General features: G+C 42.9%; 1 protein-coding gene across 1 annotated transcript; it reads left to right on the top strand.

Annotated features, from left to right (window-relative positions):
* The first annotated feature begins 2,177 nt into the window (after nt 1-2,177).
* RNF34 (ring finger protein 34) lies at nt 2,178-15,869 on the top strand. Its single transcript, XM_029912618.1, has 6 exons — nt 2,178-2,253; nt 10,087-10,296; nt 14,566-14,952; nt 15,231-15,293; nt 15,556-15,757; nt 15,805-15,869. Exons 1-6 carry the CDS (start codon nt 2,248-2,250, stop codon nt 15,867-15,869), a joined length of 933 nt encoding a protein of 310 aa, XP_029768478.1. The 5' UTR covers nt 2,178-2,247.
* The last annotated feature ends 926 nt before the right edge of the window (nt 15,870-16,795 follow it).

Below are 16,795 nucleotides of genomic sequence, written 5' to 3'. Positions count from 1 at the left end.
TCCAGAAGATTATAAATGTTCCTCCTTAGATAATGCATTGCTGTTGACGCACTTTCACTTTCTCTTTGTGACAGACGAGACCTCTGAGCTTGTCTGAACAGGTAATATCCTACCATTCTTTCATCAATATCCTTTTGTGGAAGCATTCTTTACTTGCCAAAATGTGTTTAAACACTAGATTGATTGTATTATGAAAATTTAAATAACTAGGGATTCTTGATTACATCCCAGTTGGCTTCAGAGAGCTGTTTGCATTCCTGCATTTATGAAAGAGAATTTGAATGCATGCCTTTTATTAACTGTTTTTCTTATGACCCTCTATTCCCTTTATATTAACTCAAGATGAAAAAGTCACACTTTGTTACAGCATAGCTAGGATACTGAGGATGGTTTTACCTGTCCTCCTGCCTCTCTTACTAACTCCAGATGTTGATATTCTCTTGTTTTCACTTTCCGTTTTTTTTTTTTTTTACTCTCTCTTTAATCACTTTGCATTTTGCTGCATACCTGTTCCAAAATAAAAAAACAATTGATTATGTCTCAACAGAGCCAAAAACTCAGAGAACACTGCATTATTTTTTGCATTCGCTGCAAATAAAACAATGTTGTAGTGGAGAATTTGTTGTTCAAAGGTCAGAAGAATAAATTATAGTTGCACAGCAATTATCCTCTGTCCCCTTCAGTTTATGTAATAGTCTGTATTTCTGTATCAGCTGTTAACTTTATGCTTTACTGTATATGTGCATTTGCTGTGAAAACATTTGTTGTGGAGTTCCAGTTTCTGAGCATATTAATTCTTAATCAATATGTTCCATTAACATGGGATGAGGGGGTTGTATAGAATTTTCCTTGCTACAGTAGAGTCAAGCTTAGGTGTCAAGGGGCACCTTAGAAATACTATATGTAGATAGATGAAAGGCAGATTAGGTCAAGATGGAGCATGATATGCTGTGATCCATTGCCTCTATAGGTCATTTGTTAAAAGTGGTGCATGGCATGTTGTGATCTCCTGTTTTCATGAAGGTTGTTCTCATCAGGATGGAGCAGGGATATCACTTCTCTGGAGGCTGCTCACAGACTTATAACTCTTTATAGTCTATCCTGGGGGGAAAATATCGTATATCAGGATTATAAATGGGCCAGGTTGGTCCATGTCCATTATACAGATGAGGACAGGCATAATATTCAAGATATTGGGATCAAGAGGAGGTTGATAAAGGTCCTTTGCAGAGATGGAGCCAGGCTTGGCATCTGGAGCAGGGATAAGGTTGGTTCTGGTCCATTACTGAGATCGGGCCAGACATGACTTCTGGGGCATTGGAAGTGGGTGAAGTTGGTTCTGGTCAGTTACAAAGATGGATCCAGGCCTGAAGTCTAGGGCATTGGGAGTGGGGGAAGAGGTTCCAATCTGTTACAGAGATGGGGCAGGCATGGCATTGAGAGGTTGTTTCCAGTCTTTTATAGAGACAGGGCCAGGTGTGGTGCCTGGGGCATCGTGAGGTCCGTTATAGAGTGGGGGGCAGGCGTGGTGTCTGGGCTGGCAGCGGAGGTCAGTTCTGGTCTTACAGAGATGGGGCCAGGCATGGCATCTAGGGTGACGGGCATGGTTGATTCTGGTCCATTATCGAGATGGGGCAATGTGGGGGATTGGGAGGTTGATTCCGGTCTCTAACGGAGATGGGCTCAGGCGGGGTGCCCGGGGCATTGGGAAGTCGGTCCCGCTCTGTTGGAGAGACGGACCCAGACGGGGTGTGCGGGGCGGTGGGAGATCGGTTCGGATCGGGTCCGGTCTAGAGACGGGCCCAGGTGGGGTGTCCCGGGCGGCTCGGTTCTGGTCCGCTCCAGAGACGATCTCCCCCACTGATGCAGGTGCTGCAGCGATGGGGCTGCCCCCGAGGCTTGGCCCCTCAGCTGGGATCGCCCCTGAGCCGAGCCCCGCTCTGCCCCGCCCGGCCCAGCTCCTCCCTGGGGGAGGGGACTGTGGAGGCCCTAACATTCACTCACCACCCCCCATTGAATGGACTCGTCCCCCTCCCCCTGGAATGGATGCGCCCGCTCCTCCGATTGGAGCGTCCGCTGGACATTCTCACGCTCATTGGCTGAGGGGCGACCAATGGGGGTGGGAGGAGGCGGCCTGTCCCGCCCTCCGTGAGGCGGCGCTCCGGACGCCGCGCAGGGCGGGGCCCGGTGGGATGTGAGGGTGCTGGGCTCGCCGTCCCCCCTGGAGGAGGCGAGGCGGGAGCGGCCATGAAGGTGAGTGGGGGTCCCCGGGCCATAGGAAGCGCTGCGGGAGCCGCCAGGGCTGTGTCCCCCTGGCGGGGAGTGGCGGGCTCCTGTGCCAGTGCCCAGCCCGCGGCCCCCCCCCGCCCCGCCCCCCCCGGGCCCGCCTGGCGCTAGGCTAAGAAGCCCCCGTGACTTGGCAGCCCGTGAGCCAAGCCCACAGGGGCTCCCCCCCGGGGGGGCTGGTAGTGGGGAGACTCCGCCCCGCCTCTCCCCGGGCCCGGCTGACCTGGCACCTTTGCTGCGACCACGTCCGGGCTCCCCCCCGGGCCCACGCCGCTCTGCCGGGCTCGGGTCAGCGCCGCAAGCGCTCCGGATCCCGCCGCTGGGATCTTGCCAGTGAGGAGGGTCCGGGCCTGAGTCCTGGTGTGACTCGGGCTGGAGCCCGGTCATTTTGCAGTGTGGCTGCAGCTGAAGCAGCACAGCCGGGGCAGCAGGTGTGTGTAGGGCTGGATGGACGCATCAGTAGGGCTGTGAGACCCAGGTCCAGCAGTTGTTGACCGTGCAGTGTGGCTGCTCAGGCATGTGCTTGGAAACAGTCCATAAGACCAGACACGAGTTGACAGTGCAGTATTGACATACCCTCAAGGGCTAGCTTGATCTGACCTCTTCACCTGCCGTACAGGACCTGGAGGAGAGGCAAGCAGCTCTGCCAGATACCATCCACTAGCTCAAGGGTTCTCAAACTGGGGGTCGGGACCCCTCAGGGAGTCACGAGGTTATTACATGGGGGGTTGTGAGCTGGCAACTTCCACCCCAACCCTGCTTTGCCTCCAGCATTTATAATGGTGTTAAACACTCAGAAGCTTGCCATGTGAAAGGGGTCACCAGTACAAAAGTTTGAGAACCCTAGCAGGAGCTGTTCAGGGCTTACAGATTGTAAATGGACCTGCTTTTAATGATGAACTTGAGACCCTGTCTCGCTATAGGGCTCTTTAGTACTAGCTGCTTGCCTCCTGAATTTGGTGAATGTTCATAGATCTTGGATTGCACCAGATCCTGGTGTCATGATCTGGCATATGTTCCAAGATTTAGTACAACTTCTTTATGGGTCAGAGCATTCACATGTATTTGTGCAAGGTAGATGTGGTGGTGGGCATTAGGGCACAGTATAGAATCTGTAGTTCATTAAATTTGAACTGTAGGGGATTCTGGGGCGGGAAACTGAAAAAAAAGTTGGGCTTGTCCTTTTTGGTATGTGTCTAATGGCTAAAGAAGCCTTGAAACAGTCTTTCAACCCCCCCTCCCTCATTTTTACACACACACACATTTAGAAATCCCAGAGATCCTCCAACTAGGGATGACCAGACATAATATGTCTGGAAGTCTTGGGAAACTGTTTTGTGAAAGTGTAATGCCTTGAGTGCACAAAGGTGCTGAATCATTAGCAAAGGCTTCTATTATTCACAAAGTTAGCTATTGAAGTTATGTTGATAACAAAAACACAAGTTTTAAATCAGGACTAATAATCCCTTCTCCTCACCTTGCTTTACTGTCACTTCTTGACTCTTATGATGTCACGTTTTATAAACTTCTAATTAGGACAGAACTTACATATAGAAAAAACAACCTGAAAACTGTCTTTAGGCCTCCTATATACATAACAATAATAATAATAATAAATAATAAAATGGAGCACAAGTCCTGTAAAGAAAAAAATTGGGCATGGAGGAGATAGTTAAGGGCTCTGGTTGAAAGGAGGATAAGGAGATGCTATCTAGTAAAGTTAGGTTTCAGAGTAGCAGCCGTGTTAGTCTGTATCCGCAAAAAGAACAGGAGTACTTGTGGCACCTTAGAGACTAACAAATTTATTAGAGCATAAGCTTTCGTGGGCTACAACCCACTTCTTCGGATGCATATTGAGTGAAACATATCGAGGAGATATATATACACACATACAGAGAGCATGAACAGGTGGGAGTTGTCTTACCAACTCTGAGAGGCCAATTAAGTAAGAGAAAAAAAACTTTTGAAGTGATAATCAAGGTAGCCAAGTATAGACACTTTGATAAGAAGCAAGTGTGAGAATACTTACAAGGGGAGATAGATTCAATGTTTGTAATGGCTCAGCCATTCCCAATCCCTGTTTAGCCCTGAGTTGATTGTGTCTAGTTTGCATATCAATTCCAGCTCAGCAGTCTCTCGTTGGAGTCTGTTTTTGAAGTTTTTCTGTTTTAAGATAGCCACCCGCAGGTCTGTCATAGAATGGCCAGACAGGTTAAAGTGTTCTCCCACTGGTTTTTGAGTATTATGATTCCTGATGTCAGATTTGTGTCCATTAATTCTTTTGCGTAGAGACTGTCCGGTTTGGCCAATGTACATGGCAGAGGGGCATTGCTGGCACATGATGGCATATATCACATTGGTAGATGTGCAGGTGAACGAGCCCCTGATGGTATGGCTGATGTGATTAGGCCCTATGATGGTGTCACTTGAATAGATATGTGGACAGAGTTGGCATCGGGCTTTGTTACAAGGATAGGTTCCTGGGTCAGTGTTTTTGTTCAGTGATGTGTGGTTGCTGGTGAGTATTTGCTTTAGGTTGGGGGGTTGTCTGTAAGCAAGGACAGGTCTGTCTCCCAAGATCTGTGAGAGTAAAGGATCATCTTTCAGGATAGGTTGTAGATCTCTAATGATGCGCTGGAGAGGTTTTAGTTGGGGGCTGAAGGTGACAGCTAGTGGTGTTCTGTTATTTTCTTTGTTGGCCCTGTCTTGTAGGAGGTGACTTCTGGGTACTCGTCTGGCTCTGTCAATCTGTTTTTTCACTTCAGCAGGTGGGTATTGTAGTTTTAAGAATGCTTGATAGAGATCTTGTAGGTGCTTGTCTCTATCTGAGGGATTGGAGCAAATGCGGTTACAGCCAAGCTCTAAGATATAGACAATGGATCGTGTGGTGTGTCCTGGATGGAAGCTGGAGGCATGTAGGTAAGTGTAGCGGTCAGTAGGTTTCCGGTACAGGGTGGTATTTATGTGACCATCGCTTATTAGCACAGTAGTGTCCAGGAAATGGACCGCTTGTGTGGATTGATCTAGGCTGAGGTTGATGGTAGGATGGAAATTATTGAAATCATGGTGGAATTCCTCAAGGGCTTCTTTTCCATGGGTCCAGATGATGAAGATGTCATCAATGTAGCGCAAGTAGAGTAGGGGCGTTAGGGGACGAGAGCTAAGGAAGCGTTGTTCTAAGTCCGCCATAAAAATGTTGGCATACTGTGGGGCCATGCGGGTACCCATAGCAGTGCCGCTGACTGACTTACTAAAGTTAGTAAGTTATTTTTGTATACATCTTACTTTTGGCATGGTCTCATTCTTAAACAGGGTGGCCAAAACTTTCAGACATTCTCTACAGTATGTGTGGTTTAGTTACCTTTTCACAACATTGATTCTGTACAAAGAATCAGCTGTTGATTAGACGGTTTATGGAAAGACTTCATGCAATATAATCAACACTTCTTTTTTTTATCAGTGCTTATTTTAAAGTAATCCATGATTGGTACATAAGAGAAACAAAATATATTTTTCCTAAATATATACCCAGTATTGATAATGGTGTGTAGAGAGCTGCTACAGCCTATTGGATAGATAAACATAGAAAAACAGATGTTTAACTAGTTGGTAGCCTGATTGTTGCTACTCTTCATCATTGCCATCCTTATCTTTCCGTGGGCTGTTGCCACCCAACGAACCACCCATTTGTTCAACCAACCAAGTGCCCTCTCTGTTCTTCCTCATCTTCTCTTATGTATAGTTCATTCTTAAATATTGATTAAAAAACCAAAACTTTGATCAGTTTTATACCATATTTACAGAAACATGCAAGAAGTTCCTTATTAAAGGTAAGCAGTCAAGAGAAAATTCTATCTGCTTTTTTTAACCCAAGTTTTAAATACTGGTCAAATTAAATTTGATTTTTTGTTTGTTTGTTTGACTCTTATTTGGTTAGGTCTTGCATGTAACTCAGCTTGGACATTAAAACTTACCAAGGCCTGTGGTGGATTCCCCATCACTGGAAATCTTAAAATCAAAATTGAAGGTTTTTCTAAGAGATGCTTTAAGTTCAGGGGTTCCCAAATTATTGTTCATGCACTATGTTAGTATTTGAGCTTGATTGTTCCATCCATTCATTTCTCTAAGAAGGTGGCACCTGAACCAGTAAAGTTTAGGAGCTGCTGTATCTAGTTCAAACAGGAAATAATTGAAATAAATCCGGTGGCCTGTGTTATGCAGGAGGTCAGACTAGAATGGATGATCAGAACGTCCCTTCTGGCCTTATCTGCTGGGGGCTGAAGGAGGGGAGAACCTGCTCTGGGCCAGTTTCACTGAAGGTACAACCAGAACTAAATGAACAGTTTCACTATCATGTTGCTATGTGCTAACACAAACTGTAGTGTTCAAATTCTCTACAGGAGGATGTTTTATTCCTCCCTTCCTCCCCCAGTAATTTCATACATTTAAAAAAAACAAAAACAAAAAACCACATCCTTCCTTCCATCCCCCTAATTATTTGGCTGTAACTACTTAACAGTGTCCTTTTAATTATGTTGATATAACAGTGTCTTGAACCATGGCTTTCATACATGTTGGAATTATTATTATTAATAGAAGATACTACTAGACATTAACTATAAATTCCTTCATTAGATCTTCAGGCCAAATGGTACTTATACAATTGCACTAAACATGCCTAAAACCCTAAATAATAAGCAATATACTGCATTCAAATAGTAACAAAACATTTATAATCATTTGATCAAAATACTTACAGAAGAGCTAAGCCTGGGGGTGCTTAGACCAGTGTTGGTTGGCTCTAACTTGGTGCAGCAAGTGATCAGCTCAAGAGTTTATCCTTTAACAAACAAGTGATGTCATTGCCAATTGCTAACTTTGGCCCAAACCTGATTTTTAGCTCACTTGGAGTTCAACATGCACAATCCTTTCTTCTGATAATTGGGGCATCTTCTTCCTTCGATCTGATCAGTTACCTTTCAGGTCCATTTTTCCAGTTAAGCTGGGCTGGCAGTTGTGGCTTTTAAATTTCAATTTGTTTAATGTTATCTTTGTCAGCGTCTCGCATGTCTATTACAGAAATAATTAAAAGTGCTTGTAACAGGTGTTTTAGTCCTCGTAGATTAAAAAGTGTATATCTTGTGGGTTGCTTTAAAAAAAAAATATCAGCACAACTCATTCTTGTCTAGTAAAACTAGGATGGTCAGGGAGAACTTGAAATTTGCACAGGAAAATGAGTATTGGTTAATCTACATTCTTTTTGGTATTAAATGTAGAAAATTGAGGTTTGGGTTAACAAGAACTTAAGTTCCTTAACTGTCAGTTTCTGAGGTGCTGACTGTATATTGGTAGCTCTTCGAAGACTGGCTTAGCATGTGTAAACAAGCATGAATGTCTGATTACGTACCTCAGTGGGAACATTTGTCTGTTAATAATGTACACTAAAGGGATTTTTATATGGTAGTTAAATCATTACTGCCCAACACTTTGCTCACTTTAGAGGGGATTATTGCCATTTTCACTGCAAATAAGTTTCTTGAAAATATACTGACAGTGACTGACTTAACCCACTCAGGCATGAACATAAGGTTTTAATAGACACATGTGATGACTGCTTAGGGACAAAAAGATGGAGTTCTTAGATTAATGGATCTTGTTGCTAAAGGAAACACTGTGACGTAAGAATTTTAAGATGGGTTGAAAAATCCAGTGTTCTCAGGTATTCCTGTAGCAGGATGAAAATCTTTAACTCCTTTTCAGAAGGGTGTGTGGGAAGCTTTAAATTATGGTAGTGTCCTGGGAGCACTCCACATGCAGGTCTTCTGTTATGTCTAGTGTAAATTCTGCACATGGTGTGCTTGCAAGATTGGGCTCAGTAGATTTATTGTCTATGAATATTTGGTTCTGGTGATGCCTATAATGTGGTAGGTGCAGTACAGCTGTAAAGGAACACAAGGTCCTAGCCCTGACAATGTTTAGAACCTCAGTGACACATTTAACTAGAGATGTTGAAAACTTCCTATAGGAAAAGTGAAGGCACAAGGTTTGTGTGGGCTGGAGATGTACAGAATCACAATGAGAAATGCCTCTCATAGAATTTCAAGTTTATCTGAGTCTTTCTCATGGAAAGATTTAGATAAAATATCTTTAGTTTGTAACAGGATTTCTTATAGCTTCCCATGGGCTCTTATAAACTGATCTCTCAAAATTAGAGGAATGTTTCCTACCATATTGAAGGGTACAAAATTCCTGGGTTATATATATTTAATTCTGCATTCAATTACCACAAATATCAGAATGTTTTCAGTTAATTTTAGAATAAGTTTATAAATTCACTTTAAAATGAGTCTAGCTAGTGGCTAAAATGTGAGTTGTGAGTTAGAAACCCTTCAGTCTCCAGATAAAATGCTCGTGCAGTTCCATGCATACCTAACTGATAAAGGCTCCTTCCTGCACTAGCATTTAATCTTGAAATCACAAATACATGTATTCCATTTTCTTCCTCTTTAGCTGTAAGACATCCTCTCCCTTTTCAGTGTATTCCAGTGTGGTTTTGGTAAAGGCTTGAAAGACAAAATAGCTTTAAACATACCAATTTAAAATTCATTGCTTGGTGTTTTCCTTAAAGGTGCATAAATCCTTCAGTCACATCACTCTGTTTTCCTTCCAAGAAGGAAGGAACTGTGGTGCTGGCCTGATCGAGGAACACATCTTTCTTTTTTTCTTTGTGTAATCATTTTTGAGTCTAACTAAAAACTGTAATTGGACTTGCACAGTCTGTCTGTCTGAATCTTAAAAGTAGCTGCCTCCTATAAGTGTAGATTTTAAGTAGAATATGTATTACAGTGGATTGCCCTCCCCCTTACAAGAGACTCCAGTATAAAATATTTCCAAGGATAACGAGTAATTCATACTTGAAATATGCGTATTTCAAAAGTGAATGTTTTTTGGGTGCTCCAGCTTGATTTTTAAAATTAAAACATGGTCAGTGTGTATTCAGATCTGTTTATAATAGCAATTTTAGAGATGCCTAATACAAGTAAAACAATGTTGCACTTACTGAAGGGGCTTGGAAAAACTTACTTGCATACTTGCTGCTGCGAGAAGTTAGGCTATCACTTTCAACAGAATTTCAGTTGTCCCTTTAAGATAAGATTCTAACCCTTTTGGCTGTAAATATATTTCAGACATGAACCAAATAGAAACTAATGTGGTTTTGTCGCCTAGAGGCTACCGGGAACTCCAGTGCCTCTGCTCTCAAATGCAGAAACCCCACGCATCAGGTATTCTTGTCTGGGTGTAATCTGCTTCCACAAAATCACCTTTCTCCATTTCCAGCAGCAAATTCTTTGCTGAGCCTGTGCTGTTGGCTATGGCCTGATTTGCTGGTTTCTTTCTCTCATCCTTCGAGTGTTTCTGCTCACTAACTGCCAGTCTTCCTTGTGGGTTCCTGTGTCTTTGCTGACTGATCCTTAGTCTGTTTCTTTCACTGATCCACTCTCCTAAAACATTACCTTTTCAAGTTCTCTACCTTGCCTGCTTGTGCAACGCCCCCCACCAAACTGCTCTCAAAAGAGACCCTTTGCTTATTTTAACTGTTCAGACCCCAGTTGGGAAGCACAGGACTAAGACCATTCTAAGAGTTATTACTGTGTTAAGTTACTAGTACTCTGGGATTTCATACACAGCACTAGTGGGATGATGGTGTAACAGAATGAAGCATCTCTTCAATAACAAGTTATGCACGGGTAAGAATCTTAAAATGGAGTTAAGTTTCCTTTTTGCCTTTACTGTTTTCAGGCGGGAGCCACATCCATGTGGGCTTCCTGCTGTGGGTTGCTGAATGAAGTCATGGGTACCGGAGCTGTCCGTGGCCAACAACCAGGATTTGGGGGAGGTACTGGCCCATTCAGATTTGCACCAAATACAGACTTCTCAGCATATCCATCTTCAGAAGCCAATATAGTCTGCAAAGCCTGTGGGCTTTCATTTTCAGTTTTTAGGAAAAAGGTGAGTATAATTTATTAAATAATGCTGTACTAACACTAACTAATCTGTAGACCTGTCAGGAGAGAAGTATTTCCCCCTTTTACAGATAGTAAAACTGAGGCACCAGGTGGAGGGGTTTTAATGATTTGCTCAAGGTCACAGAGGAAGTTGATGTCAGAAAGGATTAGTTTTCCTATATTGCTTGTTCAAAATAATAACCAACGAAGTTGCTGAACAACTGAGTGATGGAGAGGCTGAGCAACAGAAAAGCCTCAAATTCACAATTAGTATTGTAGCATTTTCCTTAGAAACCAAGTGAACTTAATTGCAGTCTTAGCCCTGTGTCAGAGGAATAAGGTTGGTTAGGAAGTTGAAAACCTAACCAGTGCAGTAGCCTATCACTTCACTTACAGTCAAACAGGTGAGTAAACGAAAAATGTACCAGATAAAATTGATTGGAATTTTGTTTAAACTATGGATGTATTTCAAAACCCAACGCATAGATGACTGACTGTTCTATGTATTTATATAAAAATAATGTAATCTGTAAGATTAGAGTCAATTTGGCAGGCCAGCATTATCGTGACCACTCAGTGACCCAGTTCTCTGCAGCTAACTTAGAATAAACTGAAGCCCAGCTGTTTCTGATGTAAGAATCTCTATTAGATTTTCTGTACAACAGATCAATCTCTTGGCAGAGATTTCTCCATTTTTTTAAAATCTACTGTACTCTGCATTCCTTTGGTGGCAATGTGCCTGAGCAGTAGCTAAGGGTCCATAATGTCTCAATCTAAGCTTTCCTAGGGCTAATTTATTAAAATTCCAAAGAATTTGGGGAGAGATCGATCTAGGCTAATTATGGTGGTTGAGGTAGTTGTGTTAAGGGACTCATGTGACTCTTGGCTGTACCAATTCCCTCTGCCTGTATGCAAATAGATCTCTTGAATTAGGACCACTATTTACCTCAGGTTCTCTAAACTAAACAGGGTCTAGAACTTAAGCCTGATTCAGGGTCCTCTGAAATCCCTGGGAGCCCTCCCATTAACTTCAATGGGATTCAGATCAGGCCAGTTGTGACTGGAGAATCAGGAATCTGAGGCTAATTGCTAGAGCTCCCACCATCCCTGTCCTCTAAGTTGTTAAATGCAGAACCATTTCACTCGTGTCTGAAGTGACCATCAGAGTTGCCCTTAGACCAGAGGTGGGCAAACTACGTCCTGCCTGGCCCCTGAGCTCCCGGCCGGCCTCGGCTCCTCCCCTGCTGTCCCCCCTCCCCCGCAGCCTTAGCTCACCGTGCCAGCAGCACAGCGGCGTGGCTGGCTCCGGCCGGGCGGCGCGGCTGAGGGGCAGATTTAACAGTGAACACAGGGTGCCCTGGCATGGGGCCGGGCACTCGGGCAGCTCAGGACCGGCACACCTCCCGCGGGGGGGAGGGGCTGCACTGCAGGGGTTGCGAGGCAGGCAGGCAGGCGGTGTGGGTGGTGGGAGCGCGGCCGGAGGACTCAGGAGGAGCACTGGGTGGCCGCACAGCCGGCCGGAGAGAAGCGGCGCTTTGAAGGGGAAACCGCCGCTTCTCTCCGGCTGCCCCTGCTCCTCCTGAGTCCTCCGCCCATGTTCACAGGGCCACATTCCGAAAGGGGATGGGGGTGTGTGTCCCCCAGGGGGTGGTTAGGGGCAGGGGGTCCCGGGAGGGGGCGGTCAGGGGACAAGGAGCAGGGGGCGTTGGATGGGTCGGAGGTTCTGAGGGGGGCAGTCAGAAGGCGGGAAGTGGGAGGGGGCGGATAGGGGGCAGGCTGTTTAGGGAGGCACAGCCTTCCTTACCCAGCCCTCCATACTGTTTTGCAACCCCGATGTGGCCCTCGGGCCAAAAAGTTTGTCCACCCCTGCCTTAGACCATCCCTTTTTTTTTTTTCCCCCCTTATTGGAAGAATTGTAATTCAGATTTATCAGCCTGAAGATTCAGGAAAAGTGAACTTTAACTTCTGCATCTTCTATTTGCTACTGTGGATGTGTCCCTTACAATTTATTCTCCTGTAGGGTTGACCTGTGATATCCGGAAAGAGATTTTTTTCTGTCTTTTTCCCTACAGATTTTTTCTTTGCTGTGGAGATATTATTTCCTATGGTGTCTAGTTTCTTGTGGTAGGAGAGATGAGATTAGATGCCAACCTAAGACCTTAGCATGTCTCCAGGAAGGGTTGAGTATGTGACATTGACTTTTCTGTTTTCATATTAGAAATAGTAAATCTAAATCAAGAGCTTTTTAAAAAAGTTTGTGGTGTCTGTAGTTAGTTTTTTGTATACAGAGGTTATCCTACATGGCTTTGAGTGAAATGGATACATTGGTAGTGCTTTGTAGCTCAATTATAGTGTTTGGCTCTACTTAGAGTGTAGGGGACATAGGAGTCTAATTAGAAAATTACCTTGTCCTTTACAGTTCATATCTTCCCTTAAATATTCTTGTGTCACATTCTTGCTTGAGAGGCTTTTGCAAGCTGGAAAAAAATACAGGGTATGTCTACATGGCAAAAACAAACCAATCCACAGCTGAGAGTCTCAAGAGCCCAGGTCTACACAGACTTAAGCTTGTGTTATGATGCTACAAATAGCCATGTAGCTGCTTGGGCTCTGGTGCGATGGGATGGGAGGCTTCAGAGCCCACATTCCAGCCTGAGCCAAAATGTCTACACAAGGGATATAAGAGTTGTTGCTGTGGAGTTTTGTGGGGTTCTCTCCCCTCCCCCCCCCCCCGGTGAAATACCCATAGTGACATTCTTTTATTACTCTGATGTATAACTGCTTTTAACAGTGTTGCTTTTTGTTTGTTTGAGGGTCAAAATAAAAGCTTACATTTTATTTAGCCATTGAACTGTCTTTCCAAAACATCAGGGTCCTAGCCAATATCTTTTCAGAGGAGCTCTCTGGAGATTTTATTTAGGAACTGCAACTTATACTTCTAGCCACTACTTCAGAGGAAGGCATAATTGTCTCCCATGACTTAATTTCCTAGTAGCACAGTGCAGAAAGTGGTATCTTCATGATTCCAGCTTAGAACCTGGTTAGTATCTTGAATCATCAGAACTGAGTCTTAGTAATTTTATCCCAGCTAATGAGGTTACACTCTTAATTTTAAATATCTTAACGTAGTTCTTTGGGAATGGAAGGGGAACAATATGTCAAGGCTTCAGTAGTGTTTCTAATGGTGCTGGATGACTGTTACACTGCAGTCATTATATGTTGTCTTCTGTGACATTGCCCCTGTAGTCTCCACTGTCTAGTCAAGGGAAAATGTTTTAGAATATGTTGGCTAATGTTTTCAAAAACATCTCTTCTAGTCAAGATGAGGCCTGTGGAATTGTGTACACTGTCATGTCCTCACAGAAAGAGGATGCCTTGTATGCAGTCTCACGATCAGAATTTGCAGCAGCAGTATCATGAAGGACAAAGAGGTTTCCAACCACAGAGCGGCTATTCTCCAAATTGTTTGCTTTGTGACCCTGCCACTTTCTAGTATATGCAGCTGTTGTGGGCGTATACCTTGGATCTATAGTCTGGAAGTAAAAAGCTACCTTCAACAGCTGTCTGGTTCCTCTAACTTTAGATACATCAGTTGAAATCTATAAAGTAGAGGGGATGGATGGTCTGCATGGCTTTGCACAGTTAGTACTTGGGGAGGATGATTCTTTTGCTGAGAGTAGGAAAACATTTTAAAAGGACACTCACTTTATATCAAACTTGTCTGAAATTGCTCTTATTACTGTAAGAATTAATGGCTAAGATCACTAAACCTGAAAGATAAGATTTTTTTTTTTAACATGGCACATTTGCCAGCACCTTGTGTATAATCATACTTTCTCCTCTGTAGTCAGATTTCCCTTATGTGTGAGAGAAACACTAAAAATTTCCCCAGAAAATAGAAACAGACTTGGTGGCAGGTATAGTGCTTGAAATTACTTGCAACTCACTTCGAAATTGACTAGATTTCAAGTGGATGTCCTTTTGAGTTACCTACAACTTAAATACACACTAAGTGTTGCTTTTTAAAAATTGATTAAATGTCTTGATGAATGTACTAGCCCTACAAATGCTCTGGAGAATACCTGCAAAACTGTTTGATAGGCCAGTTTCATAGACATCTCAGAAAACATATACTAAGATTGTCAGCTGAAAGCATAAGAATAGCAGTGGGTGATGGAGGGGTGTGTGTGAAGGAAATAGCAAATAGATTTATTTTCTACTCCTGTGAATATCTGACATACAGTTTAATGGCTTTTTTTGTCTTCCTGTTTAGCATGTGTGTTGTGACTGCAAGAAGGATTTTTGCTCAGTTTGTTCAGTCTTACAAGAAAATCTCAGAAGATGTTCTACTTGTCACTTGTTACAAGAGACCGCATTTCAGCGGCCTCAGTTAATGCGATTGAAAGTCAAGGATCTGCGTCAGTATCTGATCCTTAGAAACATACCAACAGATACTTGTCGAGAAAAAGAAGACTTGGTGGATCTTGTACTCTGCCATCATGGATTAGGTTCTGAGGATACAGACACTAGTAGCTTGCATTCTTCAAGGTCACAGACTTCTAGTTTTTTTACACATCCATTTTCTCTGTCTGTATCAGTGTCGTCCTCTCAAGAACTTACAAATAGAAGAGGAAGCACAGAAAATGGAACACCTGTACAGGTACAGTACCAGTAGTTGTGGTCTTACAATGAACTTATAAAAATGCTGTCTGCTACACTTTTTTTTTTTTTAAATATACCAATGGGCGGGTATAGGGTCTTTTACATCCTGCGCTTGAAAATGGAAGAACATGGGTAATTGGGACAAGACTGATCACTTAAAACTGTAATGGCTAACTTTAGCATAAGCTTTCCAATTTGTGTCATCTGTGACCTGTTTAAAGCATTTTCCTTACTGTACCAGAGGGGTTGTTATGATCTGATTCATTGTATATGCAGGGACAAAGTGGAATGCCTTCTTCAAATAATGAAGAAGAAGAAGAAGAAAACGCAGAAGAGCAGGTGAGACATATGAACCACCTAAAGAGTAAACTAGACCTATTTGGCATCTGACATAAAAAACCATATAGAGCCTTCACGCTGTTAATTTAGTTTGAGTGAACTAGGGTGTGGTGCTGCATGTTAACATCAATATTTGAAAATATTGTAAAAAAAAAAAGATTGGTAAATTCTTTCAACTATAGCAGGGATTAGCTAAAATTAGAACAGTGTAATTTTTTTGGTGACAAAGTTAAAAGCATAAGAAATAATTGGTGTGTTTCAGACCCCTAGCATGTCCAGAAAGCGAGCAAGAGCATCATTGTCTGATATTTCAAGTCTGGAAGATATTGAAGGGTTGAGTGTTCGACAGCTGAAGGAAATACTTGCTCGAAATTTTGTCAACTATTCAGGATGCTGCGAAAAATGGGAACTTGTGGAGAAAGTGAGCAGGCTGTACAGAGAGAGTGAGGAAAATCACAAGACACGTAAGTGTTTAGTTCTTTTTTTCTTAAAACGGACTCTTGTTCTCTAGTGATTGGCTTTGACAATGGGTATTGTGAGTGCTTTTGTCAGCTGCAACAACTGGAAAGCTATTAGCTGTACTAGCTGTGTCCAGAATAGCTGAAGCTGTACTAGATCTGGCATGTGAGTTGCACTGTTGATCAGTATGTGTCATTGGTTCCTAAGATTGTGCTGTTCTGGCGACTTTTGCTGAAGCTAAATAAACTTGATCACTCTCACTTCAGCTTTCCTCATAGTAGTTAAATTGATAACAACTATTGAAAACCAACCCATTAGAGAAAATGAAATAGTTTACACCCCCATGCCTTTCACTGGGGTTTCACAAAGTGTTAGTGGGATTTTTTTTGGCATAGAAAAAAAATCTTTCAGAAGAGAACTCTTACTTTTTGGTGACGTTACTACTTTTCAGTGATAAAAGCTACACTGGCAAAAATCCCTCTGCCCGGGGGCCAGTCTCTCTATGGAGTAGCTGTGACGCTATTGCTGGGACAAGTCATGGTTTTCTTATCAAGTTTCTGGTGTTTTTCCTAAAATTAGCATTTTAACAAATATGGCTGCACTATGTTCCTAAACTAAGTGCAACTGAGTTAAATTGTCACAATTCTGCCACTCACAGTTACAGCATCATTTTGGGACAGTTAAATGTAAACTTCAAGATTTTTTTTTTCCTGTTTAACATCTTACAGAATGTGAAAGATTAATACCCAGATCTACTTTCCATCATACAACATGGCTGCCCTTTAATTCTACATAGTTACTAAGTGTCATTTGGCTATAAGATTCATAAGTCTTGTGTCCCAATAGCAATTTTTGTAAGGTTGTATTTGGCCCTCGTAATAATATTGCATAAATATCTGTAGTGATCAAAGTCCTTTACAAAGAGGGAGGTAAGTATTGTTATCCATGTTTGACAAATGATGAAACTAATGGGGCCCAGAGGTGGGATGACAGTGGTGTGGCAGAGCTGGAATGATACCTGTATTTGAATCCTAGTCCAGTAC

The sequence above is a fragment of the Terrapene carolina genome, unplaced genomic scaffold (genome assembly GCF_002925995.2).
Source record: "Terrapene carolina triunguis isolate 2854851 unplaced genomic scaffold, T_m_triunguis-2.0 Scaffold234, whole genome shotgun sequence".
Taxonomy (NCBI): Eukaryota; Metazoa; Chordata; order Testudines; family Emydidae; genus Terrapene; species Terrapene triunguis.
Note: the sequence above shows the minus strand (reverse complement) of the source record. Positions and strands in the feature narration are given on the sequence as shown.

Excerpts from the sequence above, each read along its gene's own strand:
- RNF34 (XM_029912618.1), top strand. Across the intron at positions 10,297-14,565 it reads TTTCAGTTTTTAGGAAAAAG|CATGTGTGTTGTGACTGCAA; the intron begins GTGAGTATAATT and ends CTTCCTGTTTAG. Across the intron at positions 14,953-15,230 it reads AAAATGGAACACCTGTACAG|GGACAAAGTGGAATGCCTTC; the intron begins GTACAGTACCAG and ends TTGTATATGCAG.